This window comes from Toxorhynchites rutilus, chromosome 2 (assembly GCF_029784135.1).
Source record: "Toxorhynchites rutilus septentrionalis strain SRP chromosome 2, ASM2978413v1, whole genome shotgun sequence".
NCBI classification, from domain to species: Eukaryota; Metazoa; Arthropoda; class Insecta; order Diptera; family Culicidae; genus Toxorhynchites; species Toxorhynchites rutilus.
The window spans coordinates 322,711,750-322,734,050 of NC_073745.1; the positions used below are offsets into that span (position 1 = coordinate 322,711,750).

A 22,301-nucleotide genomic window follows, 5' to 3' on the forward strand; every position below is an offset into this window, starting at 1 on the left:
TACACAGTTCGTTCTGAATGGGGTACACAGTACATATGAACTGTTTACCAGTGAAAAAGAACGAGAGTTCGTTCACTGTTTTTGGCGAACTAGTTCTTTTGATCAGTTCACGAATGGTTTGCCCATCTCTACTTGATTGTAATAGTCTGCAAATGAACATTATTTCACCGAAAAAGCTACTGCTCCCGATGCCTTAGAATAAGACTATTAATAAGAATAAGACAATAGAAAGAAATCACAATACCATAGCTATCCATCAAAAATAAAGCAACTTCATGATTGCATGTGTATTTTACCTCAAATATCACGAAATCACGAGCTTCAAAAAAGTTAAACTAACAGATTTCTGGACAATGAAAAGAATTACATTTAAAAAAAAACTGTTCGGAACAATCACAGTCCGTCAAACTTCCGTCCGTGCCCCTAGGCTCAGACTCTTCTACTTTTTCATTACAAAAGCTCATTAAAAGTTGAACAAGTTCTATCTAGTAGCTGTAAAAAATTCTAGTACGCGTCTGTCAAGGTACTAAAAAGCTTATTCTATTTATATAAATTTGGTAAAAGGTAACTAATGTAAACTAATGCACAGAAAGATCATCTTCTCTGATGGCACAATCTATGTAGAGTTAAACAAATCTAATAAACTTCTCCAGCACATCGTGGAGTTGGATAAACGTTTTCCAATTGACTTTAAGGTGAAGGTGGAAGCTAGCCACAAATGGCTGCCACAATGGCACTCATTTCTTTCATCTCCTTCTCTTACCCCTCGCCCGAAAATCAATAATTTTGCGAAACAGTGTGAAGAAAATGATCGTTTCCGCACACTTCTCATCAAGTAATATCAACCAAATTCTAATCGATTACTCACACGATATTAAATTTTCATCTGCTGTCGCACTGTATAGTGAAAAACGTCGGAAAACTCGAGCAATTGCTCTGAAAGTTAAATTTTCATTTTTCAATCTTCGGCAATGGTTTTGTTTGTATTGGTGAAAGCATCGTTATTTTTTCGACACTGATGCCAGACAACATCATCGAAACAGCTATAAAAACCACTCAATAAAATGTTATTCCTGAGTCATAGAGTTTCATGTCATGAAAATCAATAGAATAAAATTGTGTTGATATATCAATACAATTATTATTTTTACGTTTAATCTGTCTATAATGTAAGTTTTAGCAACTTTAACATTGGGTAAGAAAATTGTATTGCAGAGCTCGGAACACTGCCACGGCTGCCTATGCTTTCAAAAACAGTAAACGGGAAAGTATTACATTCAATCATAATGCCTCGGCCAACGAAGAGAAAGGTTAAGGCTCTCCAACGTGAATACGTGAAAACAATATGATCAACGAAGGAAAATATTAAGGAATCATCAACATCGAATCACTATGCGGAATAATTAATACCACATGTAAATACCACAAGAGCCCCAGTTCGCATGTGTTATAAATTAGCTCATGTTACGCTCGCGTATAATCAGAATTTTACCTCATATGCAAATGCACATTCTATATATATTTATACTTGCAATTGTTCATCAGAACATATCGTTCATACATTTTACTTCAGTATTGAATTGTTATTTTTTTTTTCAAATGTATTCAAAAACTCGTGTCAATGAAGAGCCACACAGTCTGATAAGTGAATTGATCTATACGTGTGCTTTGCTCTTCTCTCACAAACACTATTACCCCATTTTTACACGCGGGTATACCTATACTACTACAAAGGCTAGCTTCCACCTTCACCTTAAAATGCATTCAATGATCAATACTGGCTATAGCCTCATAATTTCTTCTAATTTGCGTAAACAGAGCGTCAAAGAATAATTGATTTTCAGGCAGAATGAAAATGTGGAAATGCGCGTAAATTAAAATTATGAATGAAAATTAACTTTTCTGTTTCAAATTAGTATTCTATTTGAATGAGCAACACTTTTTTTTGCAGGTGGTGAAGAAATTTAATGCTAAAATTGTTTAGGAAGATAACTTTATATTATAATGAAAAGATTTAGTAAGAATTTCAGGAATGTGTAGACAAATGGTCAAATAAAAGTCAAGAATACTTGTTTCAAGTAATTAAATACCAGGATGTGAAAACTTTAATTCAAATTTCAACATTAGAAAACTGGCTCCGTGTCCTCTAGTCTGATAGAGATTACATTAACGAGTTTGGGACCAAAATTATGTCCCTAATTGGAAGTCGCCACCAGACGTCGACACTGTCGCATTGTCATCGCGAATAGAGAATTTTATTACGAATAGTTCAGACATTATTGACGATAGAGCGGAACAAAACTATCATAGAAACGTCACACTGGCGGAAAATTGTTAAGGCGCGTCCACATTATGCCGATGATGCCGATCGGCCTGTACCAGGCGGCATATTCGCATTGATGGCGGAATGGTGTCGACATCTGGAGACGACGTTAGTTTGTATGAGGCCAACGATTCTCTATCAGATTAGTCGGCCCTAAGGCAGTTTTAAATTGCTTAAATTTGCATTAATTTTTTTGTTGGCGTTATTCACCCACTAGAAGTACGTTGTTTTGACTCTAATTTAAACTATTTTCTATGAATTTTCAGATATTCTCACCAAAACTTACCATTATAATATAAAATTATCTTTAGAAACAATTTTTGTATGATATTTTTTTATTACTTGCGAGCAAAAGTGATTTTCATTTACATGGAGTACTAATTTGATTTGGGAAAAAAAATTTCATTCATAGGGCCCTATTATAGAAATCGAATCGAGGATTCGATACAATCACTTTCACTATCACACCGAGTAAAATCTGGAATTATAGAGATCGAGAAAAACAGCTCGATTCGTTACTCTGCTCGAATGTCAGTGGCCTTGCAGAAATATTTTGAAACGAGTTTGAAATGTTTCACAAAGCACTATAGAAAGGATGCCAAATCTTTTTTTGAGACATCTGCTATAAAAATTATAAATATCTATATTTCCAAAAGTGTTATATATGTTTTGGAGAAAACTGATATTCCCTTAACGAATAAAGCTCGATAGGCGTAATGCATGCATGGGTGTGTAATAAAAACGACATCATGGAACAATTTGCTTTACAAACAATATAGTTATTAGAAAATGAATCTTTTCATGTATTTTCACAACATGAATTCCACTTTTTTTAGCCTGTGGCCCTGAATTCTCGCTTGTTGTGTGCTAGTGTTTTCTTTACTATTCACCTCATGTCAATCCAAATCTGTAGTTTAAAAAAAATCATTATTGTTTTGCAAGACATTTCAGCTTTAGCATATGGTATAGAAAGTTCGGTATTGTATTCCAATAAAAAAGAAAATTGCTAACAAAAGTAACACGTACTAATGTACGCTAGCAGGAATAAGCAATTTTTAGGTAGGAAATTCGGATGATAGTAATTCACCGAATATGATAAAATTTACTTATGAAGTTATATGGATCGTAGAAGAAACACTTACTTTCTGCCATTCTGAACCAGGACGCATTGATGGTCTCAGTGCATTAAGCTGCATTAAGCTGCATTAAGCTCCTCCCACTTTTCCTTAACCGGGATTCTATTTGAATTGCCTCCACAAATACCTCGAGCAATGTTTACATTCGCTTTCATTAGTTCAACGAGTCGTTCAACCTGGTGGTGATTTGTCTGTCAACTCATTTTCAGCCACTGAAATATGCGCTGGAAGTACGTTCTGCATTGTAAATTATAACATGATTAATATAAATAATGTTGGATTGAACACTTACCACGTATAGACTATTCTGGCAGCACTGTAAAACAAATACTGATCAAAACCTAAAATATCAATGACGCAAACCAAATCAAAATAATTCTCTGGAGATATGCAACAAGTGAACCAAACAACTCGAAAAGTTCTGACACTTGCATCGATAGCTATCACTCGCTCGGTGCTATCGAATTGCTCGATTTCTATAATAGTAAAATAGAGCTAACGAGCAAAATTCTTATCGCCTCGATTTCTATAATAGGGCCCATAATTTTTATTTTAAAAAGTGTGTTCGTTTCTTCTGCAAACCCACATTGTCATGCCTACTCCCCCATTCCGTAATACGAAGCTCAATGTCGTCAACGCGGATTCGGTTCGTTTCGTTTTGGTTCGACTTTCTTTGATCCGCTCAATCTTTCTTCGATCATCAAAATCATTGGAACGCTACGACCCCTATACGAGCTTTCTACAATATGTGCCTTCTCGTGGAAATAATGCTTCTACAAAGGGATACACATCATACTGTTTTGAGCTATCCCGAAGATGCAGTCGATCAAATGGCTTAGTTACGTGAGAACTGGTACGAAGATGTTCTGAGACAAGTTCAAATAAGTAATCAAATGCTATGCAATTTCGAACTGGAATGAAGACATTTTCTATCTCACTGTTTTAATATACACTTCTCCCAAACGTGAAAATGCAAAGATGGCGTATCCTAACAATAATAAAAACAACCCCCACTCCACAAACCGTATTCCCCAGCCTGAGGGCATCCGTATACTAGCACATAGGATTTGACAGCGTCAAACATGTCCGGGTCGCAAATGCAATTTGCGACCACTGTCACTCGCGAGAACTGCCAAACTCTCAAGCTGGTGTAAAACAAGGCACTTAACATACTACCAGGTGGGTCAAAACGTGAAGTGGTTTTCTGCAGCCATTTAAAAAATACACAAAAGTAAATTAAGACTATTGAGCACAATTTGTGGAATATACTGATACTTTATGAAATACTCATTGCTATATTCATTATATTCATTACGTTTTACGCTGCAAGCGTTTCATTCATTGTCTTTGCGTTGAAGGCACCATAATGATTTGCGCCATTTGGAAAACGAAATTAAGGACGAAATTAACACACTTCTAGAACAAAAAATAATGAATGAAAATTTACTTTTCTGTATTCAATATGTATTCTATGTAATAGAGTAATACGTTTCCTCGAAAATTGTGAAATAATATGAAACTGAAATTGTGTTTGATGCTGATTTTATATTATAATGGTGAGTTTTTGTGATTATTGTGTTGTAAAATATTTGGAAATATACAACCAAATGGCTAAGTAAGCGTCAGGACTACGTGTTTTAAGTAATCGAATAACTTAAAAATCTACATACTATTTATAAGATTTCATGAGCAGCAGCTAAATACAACTGAAATTATTGAAATAATGCAGAATTCATTCAAACCCTTTTATTTCACTTAAATTCTTTCAATTTCTTAAGTTGGTTTACATTATAATATAATACTACATTTCAAGTGATCAACCTAGGGTTCTACGTTTTATATTATCATTCAGACCCTTGTGATCATCATGATCATTACATTTCACATAATTTTTTTTTCAAAAAACAATTCTTTTTTTAGTTAGCGAATGGGCGCACCTTGTTCCATAGATTTGCCTTGAGTTCGCCGAGTAATTTGATAGGTTTGGCAATGACAGCTAAATTTGTAGCACATCTTGACTCGCGGATCATATCCCCTTGCCCGGGGCTTGGTATTCCCCCTTGCCATTAAAATGACGATGATGCTTCACCTAGTACTTTTGGAACTTGGATTTTTGCCTTCTCAACGTAGGTATTATTTGCGTCATTTTTATTAGCAGTACTCAGTTGAAATTTCTATGTCCAATAACACGCCTTGAATGTATTCTAGGGTAGCAAGCTCTAGAATACGCGTGAGCACAGTGCAAATCAGAAGAAATTTCTTTGACGAAACATCCCTCGGTCAGAATGGGAATCGAACCCGAAACTCCGGCATGATAATATGTGACGCCAAAAAAGCTATGTTGTACACGATCAAAATCCGTCTCTGTATCAGTAAAAAAACTCGTTTGATACTTGTTTCATGCCGAAACCGTGATATTTTATTTAGTGATCGGATTTCTGCACCAGCAACTTTTTTTTTTTCGAGAATGGTTTTCTAAAAAACAAAACGTGCCAATCAAGGTTGAACCATTGTTCGGGCCATGTGAAGATTTTCGAAATAACCACCTGGCATCCCTGGCTCAGAGCCGCACAATCTGTCAACAATCTCGCGAGAGCAATTTATTTTCTACTTGTCAAAACAAAAAGAAATTCCAAGCGCGTAGTAAGCGTGTGTTTTATTTTGTTTAAATAAGTTTTTAGTGACAAGCAAAGCACTGCAGCATTAAATCTACATTCTGCGAACAGCTTGCAGGACATTAAAGATGAGTACAAAACGCAAAGCCGAGGATGAAATCCATGAAATTCCGAGTGACGACGACAGTGATGTCCAAATCCAGGAGAATACAATCCCTGTCGTAAATCTGGACGATGATGACGAGACACCAGACGATAATGCCGCGGCAACACATTCCCCCGTTGAAGCCGATAATGAGCAAACGGACTCGATTGCAGATGAAGCGCCACCATCTTCGAAATCCGCTCAACAGACCGATGATGGCGGGACAAATGAATTGAAAAACATACAAACGGAAGAGAAACCTTCAGTGGACGAGAATTTGCTTTTGAATATGCAGTTTAGAGATCAAGAATTGTTCCAACTTTTCAAAGGATCCCTCACAGAGTATCTCAAAACAACTTTCCAACTAAAGCTGGCAGGCCAGAAGGTTGACGTTGTTCACCACCTAGAAACCGCGTCCATTCAGGTGCTGAAAGCAAAAACGGGCCCTACAGGCGACTGCATCACTTCGTTGAAAAAGTCCGCCTCGGAGAGTGAACAAGTGGCAGAGGAAGTGGATAATGGAATGTTTGTGATCGATCTCACCCCGGCGAAATCCGTTAAGGGCGGTCCAATGATACCGAGCTATAAGAAGGTTTTCCAGAAAGTGCTGGATAATTCGCCTAAGGCTTGCGCGGGAAATGCAAAGAAGCGACCCAGACCCAAACAGCTCTGCTGGAACTGCGATGGGGACCATGGTCTGAGGGATTGCAAAGAGCCGCGCAATTTCGCCAAAATTTTAAAAATGAAGCAAGAGTTTATGAAGAAAGCCGATCGGTATCACGTGGATCTGGAGCAAAAGTTCGGCCACATCGTCCCGGGAAGGCTATCGGCTGAGTTGAAGAAGGCTCTTGGATTAGGTAAGTCGTTGCTGTGTTTTTTTTTTTACTACTAACATTAGAGTTCCAATGAAAATGTCAATCTCGAATTTTCAAAGCGAACGTAATTAAAAATGTTTATTCCCACGAAAAACTACCGTATGCAAAATATTAGCTCATTTGGACTTCATTTACTATTGTCGCAGATGTCAAAATTAAAGTTTTCTGAAAATCGAAAAATCACCCAAGGGAAATCGGGGTTTACAAAAAAAAAAGTTTTCGATGCCAAATGTCTTAGGGCGGGTTTGCATTAGGGAGATCTATAGCTATAGATGGATTTTTTTTTATCTGTATTATAGTGACTTTCAACTCATTCGGCTGGTTCGTCACTTTTACATCTATTTTTGGAAGAATGTCGGGAGTGAGAATTGAACTCGTGACCTTTAGCGTGGGAGGAATGGATGTTACCACTACGCCAGATCGCCTCCACATATAGATGGATTTATTCACCCGAAAATAGATGTAAACGGGTTAGAATATATATGATACACTTCTTCGAGGTATATATGTATACAATCTATAGAATAAATTCAGGCATGGAATGTTATAAGTTATTTGGGTTCGCGTACCAGTCGCAAAACTGTCTTCAACTAGGATTGCTCTGTATGCATGTTATGGCGAACGCTTGTTTGGCGCTTGGTTTACGTTGTACAAACGATGCCTAGAGGTGCGATTCCTTTGATGCAATACTAAATAACATGTAGCATGATATTAGATACTTGCAAGTGTTGTCATTGTTGTTGTTTCCATGCGGTGCCAAAGATATAGTGATGTAGTTATGAGATGTGGAATAATGGTGCTGGTCTTCTTCTTCTTCTTCAATGGCACTAACCTTCCTAGAGGAACTTTGCCGTCTCAACGTAGTATTACTTGCGTCATTTTTATTAGTACTTAGTTGAGATTTCTATGCCAAATAACACGCCTTGAATGCATTCTGAGTGGCAAGCTCTAGAATACGCGTGATCACAGTGCAAGTCGGAGGAAATTTCTTTGACGAAAAATTCCCCCGACCAGAACGGGAATCGAACCCGAACACCCGACATGTTAGTTATGACGCTAACCACTCGGCCAAGGGAGCAGTAACTAAAAAAACTAAAAAAAACTTGCAGCCTTGGTGCGAGTGAAATCGTATCACTTGGTGCCACCTAGATACATTTCTTCCAGACAAGTAGAAGTTTATTTATTATATGTTTCAACTATGTTGATCATCATAGAGCTGTAGGCTCACTTGATATTACATACGTTCCGGATCTTCTGCTGCATAAGTTTCTTTAAGTCCCAATCGCGCTTTAGGCTTCGGTTAAAGAATGATACCAACGAATAGAGGGAAGAAAAAAATTCCTTATTTTTGAATTATTCGTGCAAGAGTGCAGCAAAACAATATTGAAAACATGCGCCTTACAATGAATATGATCAGCGTTTGTAAATTACCTCTTTGCGATTGCCTGGATCCCTCCTTCATCTCCTGACATCTAGGCTGATCTAACGTACTGTTTTTCGGTCGATTTTAATTGTCCCGTCTTTTTATCAATTTGTACCGTATTTTGAGTATACAAAAAAAATCTTATATTCCTTAATATCATTATCATTATTTTCAATCATTTTATTCGAATGAACATCTGATGAATTATTTGGGATTTACATTGTTGTATTTGTAGAGATTTCACGCAAGTGTCTTCAACATACAATCGACATTGAAAGCCCCGTTATAAAACTCTATAAATATCTTCATATTTACACGATTCGTGTAGAAAAATTGGAGAGTTTCTGGATTTCGTCGGAGAACATGATGCTAAATTGCTTGAACAGGATAACACGCAATTCTTTTCTCTTTGTTCGAGAAGATTCAAAGTATATTTGAAGGATTACGCTCTTATTTTCTTTCACAAGAAAAGTGTCCCGTTGTACTACGCGATTATACCAAATTTATCTCTTCCTTAAAACTATCGATATCCGTGTTTAAACATCAAAATTCTCCAAATCTCCTTATGTCTCCTCCTCTCTATGATAAAAATATGTCACCCTACTAACTTCGAGTCTTCTGCGTTTAATAGATTCCCTATCCTATTAACCGTAGGATTTGCTTATAAATATACTTTAGAATTAAAAATAGATTTAGAATATTTGGCTTCATCAAATTTTTATAACTGAGCCTGTAAGAATAAACGTTTAAAAAAAAAATTAGAACTCTTCTACATAGAAGGAAATAAGTATTTCTGCAAAGTGGTCTTTAAAATTAAGTTGATTTACAGGGTCTTTCAAATTAAACGCTCACGAAATAAATTTTACAAAAGTGAACCGATTTTTATTTTCAAAAACGAAAATAAAGCTTATTTCAGGACATTTTCGATGTGACTACTCCTTTTTTTCGATAACGCGTTTTAAGATGAACAAAATGCTTCATGCACAACGCTAACATTACGACTTCGATGCTGTTGAAAATCCGAATTATTTCTTCTTCTTTTCTTCCTCCAAATTTTATGGTGTATTAACATAGCAACGTCCCTTGACGTACCCCCAGAGGAAGCAATCGACGACGAGAAATGTTGAAACTCTTACCATAAGAGGACAAAGTTTCATTAAGGCTTCGGTTGCACGAGTAATACGATTCCACTGAAAATACACTACAATACACTTGTAAATTGTACATCTTGACACTAAAAACCATCCGATCAGACTGAACGAGTAGCCGAATATTATCGTCCCGAAGTGGGGAATGCAGTGTTACCATCGACGGAGCGAAAAAAATAAATAAGGAGCTATTCGGTTTTTTTTCTGCGTGAGCGTTTAATCTGAAAGCCCCGGTAGATGAAATACAGTAAACGAAATCTATTTAAACTGTGGATACTTTTACGATACTGCGTTGGAGTATATTGATTTATTCCTAACTGACCATTCGAAGTAGCAGTAGTAAAAATATTCTTTTTCAGATAAATGGAAACATGTTGTTTGATAAGTACACAACAACTAAAGTAATTAAAATTGATGAGATAAGGTGGTGATGGAACTAATAATCCTTGCCAGTTGCAAATCGTTGGGTGCAAATATTCCCAGAAATGGAAAATGAATTTCTATAGTGTAACTCGGTCATAATACCACATTAGTTCCATCCATCTTAGGATATGAAAGCCATGACTAAAACAAAAGATCAAGAGTATACCACTCACTGATACATTTCGGAAAGCTCCATGATGACGATGACCCACTTCATACCTCTACAAAGGTTTGAACAGGTCGATTTATCTAATCTATATAAATAAAAATGTAAAGCAAAATCTGTTGGTAAGCGGAAACCCCGAAGAAGGGATGGTCCGATTTCAGCCTTCTTTATTTTGTTGTATTCGTCTCTTCCCGTGGATCAATATAGTGAAGAGAAAATCCGGACAATTTTCGGAAAACTCTGAAGGCAGGTCGGAAAATTCGGAAAATTGAATTCCCACATATTCGAAAATTACATCATAATGAGCGTTGTTAGTCCATTCGATATTTGCGCTATCGAAATTGATTTTTGCTCGTAAGTGGAAATGAATTTTCAGAATGGATTTCCGTATCTTATATCTATAAATAAAAATTGAAGGCCAAAAGTGATGGTAAGCGCAAAACCCGAGGAACGAATGGTTCAATTTGAGTCATCTATATTTCGTTGCATTCGTCTCTTCCCGTAGGTCAATATAGCGGAGAGAAAAATCGGAAAATTCGGAAAATTGAATTCCCATATGTTCTACAATTAGCTAAGCGTTGTTAGTCCATTTGATGTTGGCGCTAACGAAATTGATTTTTGTTCGAAAGTGGAAAACGATTTTCAGACGGAATAACGCATTCCTATATCTTCTATCTATATAAACAAAAATGGAAGGCCAAATGTGTTGGTGTGCCCTGAACCCGATTTGAGCTGAGCGATTTGGTCCGATTTGAGCTGTCTTTATTTTGTAATATTCTCTGTATCAAACATGTACTCCATGCAACGGAGAAACATGTTATTTCCAAATGCTTGAAGAATCTTGAACGAGATTGTGTCTGAAAATAATTTTATATTATAAGGACGAATTTTTGTAGAAGTACTAGACAATTTATAGTAAAAGGAAATTGCAAAGGGTCAAAGGGTAATCAATCAATGAAGAGTTCAGTGATTGGACTCACTAACGTTCACTTAGTAAGAAAACGTGGATGTTTGAAAGTATTCAAATCAAAAAATCTATTTTGGGCGGGACGAAGTTCGTCGGGTCAGCTAGTAGATAATAATTATGTTTAACCAAATTAAGTTCACATCAGCATTCCCCTTTCATCTGAAATAGCCTAGAACCAATTATTTTCAACAGCTTCCTTTAACTAAATGTTGAAATTAACTGACTCTTTTGCTCTGATTACTATAGAACTCGCTTCAGCGAATAATCCGCATATTGGGTAATCCATACATTGGCAATTTACTAGAGCTTGTGAGCGCCGCTCTATCTGTATTTTAATACACGGCCTGGTGCACAGAAAAAGTGCTAAGGAAGATAAGGGACCGAGACAGCCCCAATCCGCAAAAGTGACACTATCCGAGTCGGCTGACGGTCCTCTGTCGGAAGCGACGGCCCCTCGCAAGCAACCCTGTTTTCCACTGATTGCCCGGTTTTATTTGAAACATAGGAGATCTTTCCGTTAGACCCGATCGAGTGTTAGCGAATGCCCGGTTAATTTTTGCTTTGAAATATGAATGATACATTTCAAGCAAAAACTATAGGAGGGTTATTTCTAAGATATAACCGCAAGGTTCACGTAGCGTTGGCTTAGTAATCATCTGAATGTATTGATTAAATTATTGATTAAACCAGTTATTGAATGAAACAATTTACGAATTCAATTCCGAACGAATCCCAATTTAGATCAATTCATGCATTGTGATAGATTACGTTCTTTGTTGCAAATCTGACGTATGGCATGATTCCTTGTTCATTACTTTCATTTATGGTGGACTTCCAAAATATGTGAACGGAAGTATGGCTAAACGATCAATATATTTTAGATTTCCCTCTGGGTACTAAAGTACCTTACATATATTTGCAATGCCGATTTCCTAAGACTCCTTGGTTTTGAAGTCTGTGTTGGGGAAACTCGTTCCGGTCTGCAGAAATTGTATGCGGGTACATGAGTACCCGCAGTTTGCATCTATTTCGCAATGCCGATATTCCCTGGCTCATTGGTTTTGAAATAGGTGTCGATGTCGATGTCAAATTTATTTGTAATTTTCATATTATCCCGAATATCCTTATTTTCTTTTCTATTTGGGTGCAACTTTTCCACAGTGAAGAATGTAATTTGATGGTTACACTGAACTGCACCACACAAACACTTTCAAACACTTTTCTGCATCTCCAAGTGCGACAGGGCAAACGCAGTCAGCTATGTGTGAAGTGACCACTACTACTAACGCGCTGCTTTGCGTAAAATTGATATTTGAGGTTCAAAGTTGAACGAAGCCGATGGGAACGATAAAAAACACAAATACCATTTTTGATTGAACAGGTAGCTCACTTGATCATGCGTCGCCTCTGCCCGCATCTTGCATTTATTTGCAATGTCGATTACCCCAGACTTCTTGGTTTTGAAGTCTGTGTTGCATGCGAATACAAGCGCTGCGTATTCATAACCGAGTGGATTTTTTTCAATGGCCAATTTTCGAAGCAACTTGAAACAAACTATTGAAACAAGTTTTCGGGTCAATAATTACCAATCATATAACTCTTGGACATTTTGTCTTTCGAATGAAGCGATTATCATACCACATACACCCATACCTGTCACCCTGTCATTTTCGAAATTTTTAGCTTACACCCCGGTACAGAAATGAAAGACGTAGTCATATGTCCAAATTAACCGGGCAATCGTGATGCACCTGGCAACGTAATAACGTAATACATGTTTCAAACTAATCCGGCCTCTATTGAAAACATATTTGCTTCATAATAAAAATTTGCGTACCGATGGTGTTAATACGTAAATACGGGATGCTTTGTGTGTAACGACCCATGCGGTTTTTGATTCCCGATTGCCCGATAAATTTGAGATTTGGAAACGTCAGGCACGGTCGCATGTTTTTGAAGGATTAAGAGATTCAATGGGGCTGATTCTGATGCGCGAATGCGAAGTGACAGCTCGCAAAAATTGTCTCACTCAATTTTCGAAGGCGACTTTTACCTTTTACCTTGAATGAATTCTCATGAATACTCACTCAATTCTCGTGGGCGATTGCAGTGGAAAAACATGCCATTTTGTGACTTTTGAAGTCGTGTCCTCATTTGTTATCGACTAGTATCAGCAATGGTAGCCAAAAATAGGATTAGGCGTTTCCAAAGGATTTGACCGATCTCTCATCATTCGTAGTTCCAAACGGGCAATTGCTGCTCCAGATTCAAAGATGTAGTCATCATCTACATTGTGAAAATTTTCGGACAAAAACAGGCAGTTTCAAATGCAATCCAGTTAAACTGTGCTTTTTAAAATAATTTATATTTATTATTAACAAGTAGTCGGTTCAAGTACTTGGTATGCTAATACGAATGACATGAATATACATCTTCTGCAGCCGCTATAACGCGATACAAAAATTAAAATGTAAATTTACAATAGTTGACCCTAACTGATACGAGAAACTCAATTCAGCATACCGTTTCCTTACTCCAAAAACACAAATCAGACTTTCAAAAATTACAAAAAGCTACTTAAGTAGTTAAAAATCGTATATGTTTAATCAACTTGTGTGAGGCATCCTCGGTGTCATCCTCTAGTGAAGGAGCATCTTCACCAGTAGTTGCGGCCTGAGTATCATCTGTGCTCATAGCTTCGTCCTTATCGATTCCAAGACCCAGCTTGACCATAAGATAGATGCGAGATGCGTGCACACCTGGCTCATCCAGTGAGAATCCAGACCACAACAGCGCAGTTTCGGACAGTAGAATTACAAGATGCTTGACAGCTTTATCATTTTCATCGGCTCATTGCCTATGGGTAAAATTCAGCTTTTAAATTTTTTCAAATGCGATTATAAATATATCTTACCTTGATGGCTTTTATGTGAGGCGATTATAAAATTAATGTTAACTGCAATGTTAAGAATAGTCAACCTTCCACCAAACTTTTAGCCAAAAAAAAACCAAAAATTACGGAACCACCGGACACTAAGTCAAAACACGAATGCGGAATCGAAACACGGATACGAAATCAAAACAATTGAAATAACATACACTCATATTAATGCAAAGGGACTATGCAAAAACAGATTTGAAAATATATTTTTTTTATCTTCTTTTATTTATTTACACCGTCTTCGACTAGTCGTACAGACTGTAATTTGCTTATACCTATGATAGACATTTTATCCTATTTCTAAAAGCGTTCTTAGTCAAGTTTAAATCATACACATCACAAATAAGATTGAATTGGCGGAGGCAAGAATCGAACGGATTGTTGTAGCCGTAGTTTGTTCTGTGGTATGGTATTGCAAAGAAAGGCGAGTTCCGGAAACGTCTGGGAGGTATGTTGAGCGGGATCTGTGCAAGCAATTCAGGGCAGTCAATAGAACCTCCAAGAATATCGAATATAAGTAACCGCTGCATCGTAATTCGTCTGGCTGATAATGCTTCCAATCCTATGAGCTTGCATCTGTCAGGGTATGGCGGTAGGTTGGTCGCATCATTCCATGGAAGTAGTCTAAGAGCGAAGCGCAAAAACTTTCTTTGCACCCGCTCGATCGACAAGGTGTGGACAGCGTGGTACGGGGACCAGACTGGCGCAGCGTACTCCAGCGTACTGCGAACTAGTGAACAGTATAGTACTTTCAGTGCATGGATATCTGTGAATTCAGCTGCGTGACGTCGAATAAAGCCCATAACGGAAAATGCTTTCGCGGTCGTAACCGCCACATGCTCACCGAATCTAAGCTTGGAATCCATAGTAACTCCAAGGTCGTTGATGCACGATACACGTTCCAACTCTGTCGATTCCATCCAGTAATGATGCATAACAAGACTATTGCAACGGCCGAAAGAAATAATTTTGCACTTATTGCCGTTGACACGCATTCCGTTGTCTCTACACCACACCAACATAGTGATAATATCTGCCTGGAGTGCATCACAATCTGAGGAAGTCTCGATAGTACGGTAGAATTTTAGGTCGTCAGCGAAAGAGAGTTTAGATGAGGAAAGTAACATGTGCAAGTCATTGATAAATATGAGGAATAGCATCGGTCCTAATACGCTACCCTGCGGTACTCCAGACGTAATATTAAAGACTCGGGATCGAGTTGAGTTGAGCGCCACATATGCGGTTCTGTAACGCAAGTACGAGGAAATCCAATTTGTGATTGAATCTGGAAATCCCATGTGCTTCATTTTCTCGATGAGCAGAGTATGCGGAACCGTATCGAACGCTTTCGCGAAGTCAACGTATACTGCGTCAACTTGTCGTCTATCTTCTACTTCGCGAGACAGGGCAGTGACGTAGCACATAAGATTCGTAGTAGTAGAGCGATGCTTCATGAACCCGTGTTGTCCTTCAAAAATAATGGGGGACATCACGTTGTACAAAACTTTGTGCACCAACCTTTCAAATACTTTACTAATACAACACAGTATAGTAACGCCACGATAATTCTCCACTTTTTTGTAGTTGCCAGACTTGTGAATGGGAACGATGTAGGCAGCTTTCCAGGCTTCCGGAAAGGTCATTTCACGAAGTGACTGGTTAAACAAGAGGGTAATTGGTGCCGCTAATTCCCTCGAGCAGTTCTTCAGCAGTAGGGGAGGTATACCATCCGTCCCGCATCCCTTTCTGATGTCCAGGGCATCGATAGTTTCCACAATTTCATTTTCGGTGAACTGGATCACTGGCAGGTCGATGTTGTATGCAGGAATGTGAGCAAAACAACCGCGTCTTGGTACCGGTGACTCTTTGCTAAACACGCTCCCGAAGAACATAGCGAAGAGGTTCGCGGCTTCTGCGATTGTGTTGGCTTGGATACCATTGAAGTTGACGCTACGAGGGATTCGAGTGGATGCTTGCCTTTTTTTCACAAAATCCCAGAAGCACGATGGGTTTTGTTTTACGCTAGTCTGAATCCTGGCAATGTAGTTGCTGTAACTGTCGAACAGCACTGTCTTGTATTGCAGTTCGACATTTCGAAGATAGTTCCGATCGCTTACAGACTTCGAATTGAAGAAGCGGTGACGAGCTTTCCTAAGAATGTTGCGCAGGTTCCGGAGTACGGGGGTCCACCACGGTTTGCTAGACATTGATCTGAATGAACGTCTTCTGCGAGGCACATTGTCATTAAGCACTGCATAGAGCTTGTCATAGAATGCTGATAACAGTTGTTCTATTGGTCCGGTTTGCTGTAAGAAGTCCCAATTGATAGCGCTCAGAACCGTTTTTAACTGCGCGAAATTGCATAGGTTGAAGTCATAGGAAGGATTATCGTCTAACTCGGTGTGCATAATTAGATCGTCGCTGTCCTCGTCGAGTAGTATAACAAAGGGTGCATGGTGATTGTCCACTGACAACAGAGGCGAGCCGGGTTCGATTACGTCCAACTGCTCTGGAAGGCTCACAAATGCTAGATCAAGAAGCCTGCCGTTCGCGTTCAGGTATTGGTTGACTTGTTGCAGTCCAATAGCAAACATTGTTTCGATGAGTGCCTGTTCATGTTCAAGGTTAACGTTTGTGGGTATAAAACCGTTCACATCATCATCAAATTGCCAACGCAAATTTGGTAGATTAAAGTCACCTAGCGATACAACAATATCAACTGCGGCAGCTCGGTTCGCAACGTCCTGTACTGCGTTAGCATGCGCGTAATAGAGATCAGTGCTTGAATTGGGTGGCAGATAGATAACCACAAGAGGCACCTACGATGAAGTCGTAAGCAGACTGCGACTTGCTCGAGGTGGTCGCAATTCATTAGCGGAATAAACTCGCTGTTGAGTTGAGCTTTAACTGCGATTAGCGCTCCACCTCCCCGAGAATGCTGGCTTGATAACCGGCTCCGATCACAGCGATAGAATATGTAGTCGGTCGAGATCTCAGCACTATCAATGTCCTCCCGCAGCCAAGTTTCAGTGAAGACCAGGACATCGTAATCGCAACTAGTTAGCTGCAAACGTAATTGCGCTATTTTGGTGCGTATACCTCTGACATTCTGATAATACACGGAAATAGGACGTTCAGAGGAGCGCGTTCTCATTCCGACTCCAAAGGTTGAGGATGAAGAGGGAGGATCGGATGGTGCTGACGATTGGCTGAAATCGTTTGAACTATCAGGTACTAAAATCAGCGGGATACGAGCATCGGACGTGTACTTGCCTGTGGATACAGTTTGGAAGTCCCCGTGTCCACACCCAAACACAGGACCGGAACGACTGCAAGGTACTAGCGATATGGACTCGACTGTGATGGGGGAATAAGGGACTTCCAAATTGCTTGAATCGTTGCGTCCCGGGATGACAGCGTCTGGTTTAAAGGTGTGACTGGAGATGTAGGCTTGGCTTCCAGTATCAACATCGATGTTGTTGATTTTCAGGTACACGAAATTTTCGGAGACCGTAGTCGTCAAATTCGCGGAACACTAGCCCCTCATGCCATGTTGCAGGATCGAGGGCCTTGTCCTTCAACGACTGGTCAAGACCGATTTTAAAAGACACGAAGGACAGCGTGCCGGTTTCTTTCCCTTTAGGGACGAGCTTCATCACAGGAGGATCCACGTCGATTTCGAGATTGGCTTTGACCAAGGCGGCAACAGATTCGGTAGTGACGTCTGGCCGAATTCTCGAAAGGTACAGCCAGAACTTTTGTTCAATATCGTTGGAGCACGTGGGAACCGTTACCGCATTTTCCTGTAGTTTTTTGCTACCTACACGGCAGTCAGGAGCGTGTGCAGTAGTGTCAAACTCGCGAAGTCGTTTAGTAGCTCTTCGAGGCTCGATTACGGGCCACTGCATACTTGTAGCTGCTGATGGTATCCCAGTGATATTATTTTTCATAGATTATAATAAGAGGAAAACATTTATAAAGGTGAACGAAATTATTTCCTGTACATATTTGTAACAAAGAATGAAAATTTTTAAAATAAAAAAATATATATATATATATTCATAAAACACATACGGTGACTTGGGTCATGTGACTTTGAGGAGTTCATTGCTGTCACATTCCATTCGCGCAGGAGAATCAGGCCCACAATGTCACCATAACTGCATCTTTCCAGGTAGTAATAAAGAAAATCCTCAAGTTCGATGAGATAATCGTCTGCACTTTCATTGGAGAGAAAACAGTTCAGTTTGGTCGGTAGCTGTCGGTTGGTAGTGTCAGCACCGACTGCGGAGACGAATGTCTCCCAGCTGTTATGCTCCGGCTATGACGAATTGCACTTCCGGCCGCGTATCTAGAGGCAATAAATTCTGAATGGGCTGAAGAGTTTATTCGATCTTCTTGTGCTAATCTCTAGAGAGCTTGATGTTTTTTTTTGCGACGCGGTTTTATAGCTGTCCGCTCTTCGTGTCCCTACCGAGGAACTGATTATTATCGGGCGAACCGCTGATCCAGGAAATGTGATGTCGATAAAGATGACAATAAAAATGATCGTGTAAGGTTGACAAAATTGAAATGACGGGCAAGAATGATGCATATCCGGATTTTCTGATCTCGCTCCATCATTTCTGTAATAGGGCAGGGACACTATCATTCGTGGTGTCTACTGATGTCTGTGCGACATCTTGTGTTAAAATCTATGTTTGTGAGGAAATTTACTCTCTATCAGGTCAGTGGGCCCAAGAGAATTTTAAATCCCTAAAATTTGAATGAAAGTTATTACTTGTTATTACTTGAATGCATAAAACACGTATCACTGAACCTTACCTAATCAATTTTTTATAATTTTTATGAAATCCCTACTAAAATTCATCATTATAAAATAAAATTATACCTAGATATTATTTTAGTTCAAGGTTTTTTCACCATTTGCGGAAAACTTGTTATTCTACTACATAGAGCAACATATTTGATGCGAAGAAAGTAATTTTCATTTATATTATTTGATTTTAAAAGTTTGCCCATTCCACCTGAAAATCCATTATCATTTTCGCTTCACAACGATGAGGCACGAAGCATAAAATGTTAATTCGCGATGGCTACAATACAGTGTCGACATCTATTACCCAATTACGGGGGTGAATCACACGGGTAAGATACGGTGTCGACATAGGTATTAAATGGTAATGAATCAAGCATAATCTATTAAGACTGCTATGATGAAATACAGTTTTGAATTGTTAATAGATCAATGGAAAGCATTTCAAAATGTTTATTGAATGTTCATAGCTTATTATTCTGAACATTCTTCATCCATTACTGAAAAACATTATAAGAACAGATTAAATTGTTGATATTATAGTTAGAAATCATTATTAGAAACATGTTTCGTTTAAGATTTTTTCATTGTTTGTAGTAAACCTTTCAAATTATTAACGGGGGTGTTTATTTGAAACTATAAATTGTAAGGTTGAAGAATAAGGTGATTGCGGAATGGAGTGGTTCTTGCCACTATTGTCATTACTGATAATGTCAATGCTACTGATCGTGTAAGGGTCGCTTTAGGCCGCTTTAGGAGTCATGGTTTCGGGCTCGATGGCATCGTGTGGCGTCGGAGAATTCGAATTCATTGACGGAATTCAAAAGAGGTTTATCTGGGAATATTGATGCGAAATCCAGAGAGCTTGTGATTCAAGGCATACCTCGAGACTCACAATTATGTTTTCCTTTTATTTCTAGGCAAACGCGATCTTCCCTTGCACATCTACCGGATGCGGATGTTCGGCTACCCGCCGGGTTGGCTCGAGGACGCCAAGATAACCCACTCTGGCCTGCAACTGTTCGATTCGAACGGCGATCCGGTGCAGGAATCGGACGAAAGCGAAGGCGAGATAGACAGCATCAAGATGAAGTACGATGTGCGGAAGATAATCAGCTTCCCCGGTTTCAACGCTCCGATGGAAAAGCACATTTTTGATGACGCGAAATTTTACGGTGTTCCGCCGTGGATGGAACACCAAAGCCGAGAGGCGATGATACGGAATCTCGAGGGTACACTGGTGAAGGGGTATCGCAGGAAGAAGCTACGACTCGGGACATCCGCCGCACAGCCCGGATCCGAACAGGAGGCGGCCGACATGGACCTGGATGACAATTCGGAAAACCCGGACGAGTCTTTGCAAACCTTGGATTCGGTTGGCGAGTGTGATCGATATGAGGGGTCCGGTTCACAACTGCCGACGAATGGCGATGTCGACGAGATGAATACCGAGGAACCCGAGGATGGCGAAGTGAATGAAGAAGATGATGATCACCAGAAGAGTGCGAAATTTGATGCGAACGATGAAAGCGTGAAAAGTGATAGCGTGATTCTTGTTGAAGAAGAAGTGGAGGTTATCTGTTTGGATGTAAGTAGTGATGAATTTTGAGGTCGGCTTCAAATGGTTTGCCCTTTTTTCATTTTTGTTATTTTCTTCGAAGTATATTGTATAGAAAATATACAAACGTTATTTGATCGTTATTTCATTTTTATGTTTCAAATAGTGAGCCTTGTTGTCTACTTGAAACATGAATAGTAAATGCGTCAATACTCTAGAGTAGAGGTGCAGAATCTGATCATCCGCTACTCGTTCGATCTTTGCAACACACCAATGTACTAAATGTTGACGCAGTGACTTGTAGTTTGACACATGATTGTGTAGAAAAGTCCCGGATTTTTATATTGGGGTCGAATTCGGCAGATTCTGGCCATCAAATGCTTCGGAACTTTGAGTTAAAAATCCTTAGTAACCGTTTAACCAGCTGAAACAAATTACTTATGGATAATATATTGATATACATTGAGTCCCGGAACATTAATTCAGTTTCCCGTCCTTTATGCTTGTGAAACTGTTTTAATCCATTTTTATTCTCCAGGAAACCCGAGCAATTTCACCATCCCTAGAAGACCTTACGAGAAAGCAGTTGGAAATACTTAAACAACTAGAGGATCAGTCCCCTCGGGTACAGAATGATGATTCCCTGCTTGAAGACGTGCTGATGGCAGAACGATTAGCAGAGGAAGCGGAAGCGGAAGAGGATGCGAACAGAACAGTACCAACCGCCACGGCAGCAGCAGCGGCGAATCCCGCCCCAATACCTCAGCCACCAGCCCCACCAGCTGTTCCCGTATTTGTGTTTTCCGTACCCTCGGTTCCTCCACTGCATGTAGCTCCACCTCCTCCCCCGCCGGCACAGGACGACCCAAGCGAGCGACCTCCCGAACCAGAGTGTCTGAATATGGACGAAATAAAGATGACAAAGGCGCCATTCGTGGATGATCCCGCCTCGATGGGACTGAAAACGATGTCTCTGGGAACGCCCATTCTGACGGCGTTCTCCCCATTCAACAAACTGCCCTGTGGTGAGGCATTTTCCAAAGGCGTTAGCGATGTAATCAATTTTGAAAATTTACCCAACTCGACCGGCAAGTACGAACGGATGAAATCGTTGCTGACGAAGGTGCGGAATGTTATCACCGCACACAACGGGGAACCGGAGGATGAATCGAGATAGCACGGAGTGCATGATGAGTAGCAAGAAATCGCGGATACTTGCGAAGAAGCGAAAAATGTATAGATGCGTAATGTATTTTCGTCAGTGTTCAGTATGAATGAGAGTATGTTTTTAAATAGACTTTTGATTCGGGGAAATCATTAATTGTACATGAAATTCGTACCATGCATTGTAGTAAGAGAGATTTAATATAAGATTTGAAATAAGATTCAACATTTCATGAGATAGTGAATTTGAAAAGTTGAATTGGTTCGTTGGTCACAGTTTTCTTCGCTGTATCAATATAATGACTCCATTTTCAACAATAGGATTAATGCCTCCCTGCAAAATCGGAAGCGTGTGCTCACAGGGAGCTGAGTGTAAGCGAAAAAGAACAAACTTGTGTTTTGCTTCATCCGAAATCACCTCAAAAGTGCTTGCATGCGATGTTGATTTAGTAAAGACGATTTATTGTGTCCACTCAATATTTCCTAGTTTACTAAAAAGCTGATTCTAAAACACGTTTTTAGAATGATTCCAAATTAGAAATGAGATTGGATCTGTTTTCACAATTAGTAAACCATCATCGCGCTTTATCAACTTTTCCAA

General features: G+C 39.3%; 1 protein-coding gene across 1 annotated transcript; it reads left to right on the forward strand.

The window, feature by feature from the left end:
• The first annotated feature begins 6,057 nt into the window (after positions 1 to 6,057).
• On the forward strand, positions 6,058 to 22,074 carry LOC129770338 (zinc finger CCHC domain-containing protein 8 homolog). Its single transcript, XM_055773085.1, has 3 exons — positions 6,058 to 7,076; positions 19,899 to 20,566; positions 21,075 to 22,074. The coding sequence occupies exons 1-3, from the start codon at positions 6,203 to 6,205 to the stop codon at positions 21,711 to 21,713; spliced, it is 2,181 nt and encodes a 726-aa protein (XP_055629060.1). The 5' UTR covers positions 6,058 to 6,202; the 3' UTR covers positions 21,714 to 22,074.
• The last annotated feature ends 227 nt before the right edge of the window (positions 22,075 to 22,301 follow it).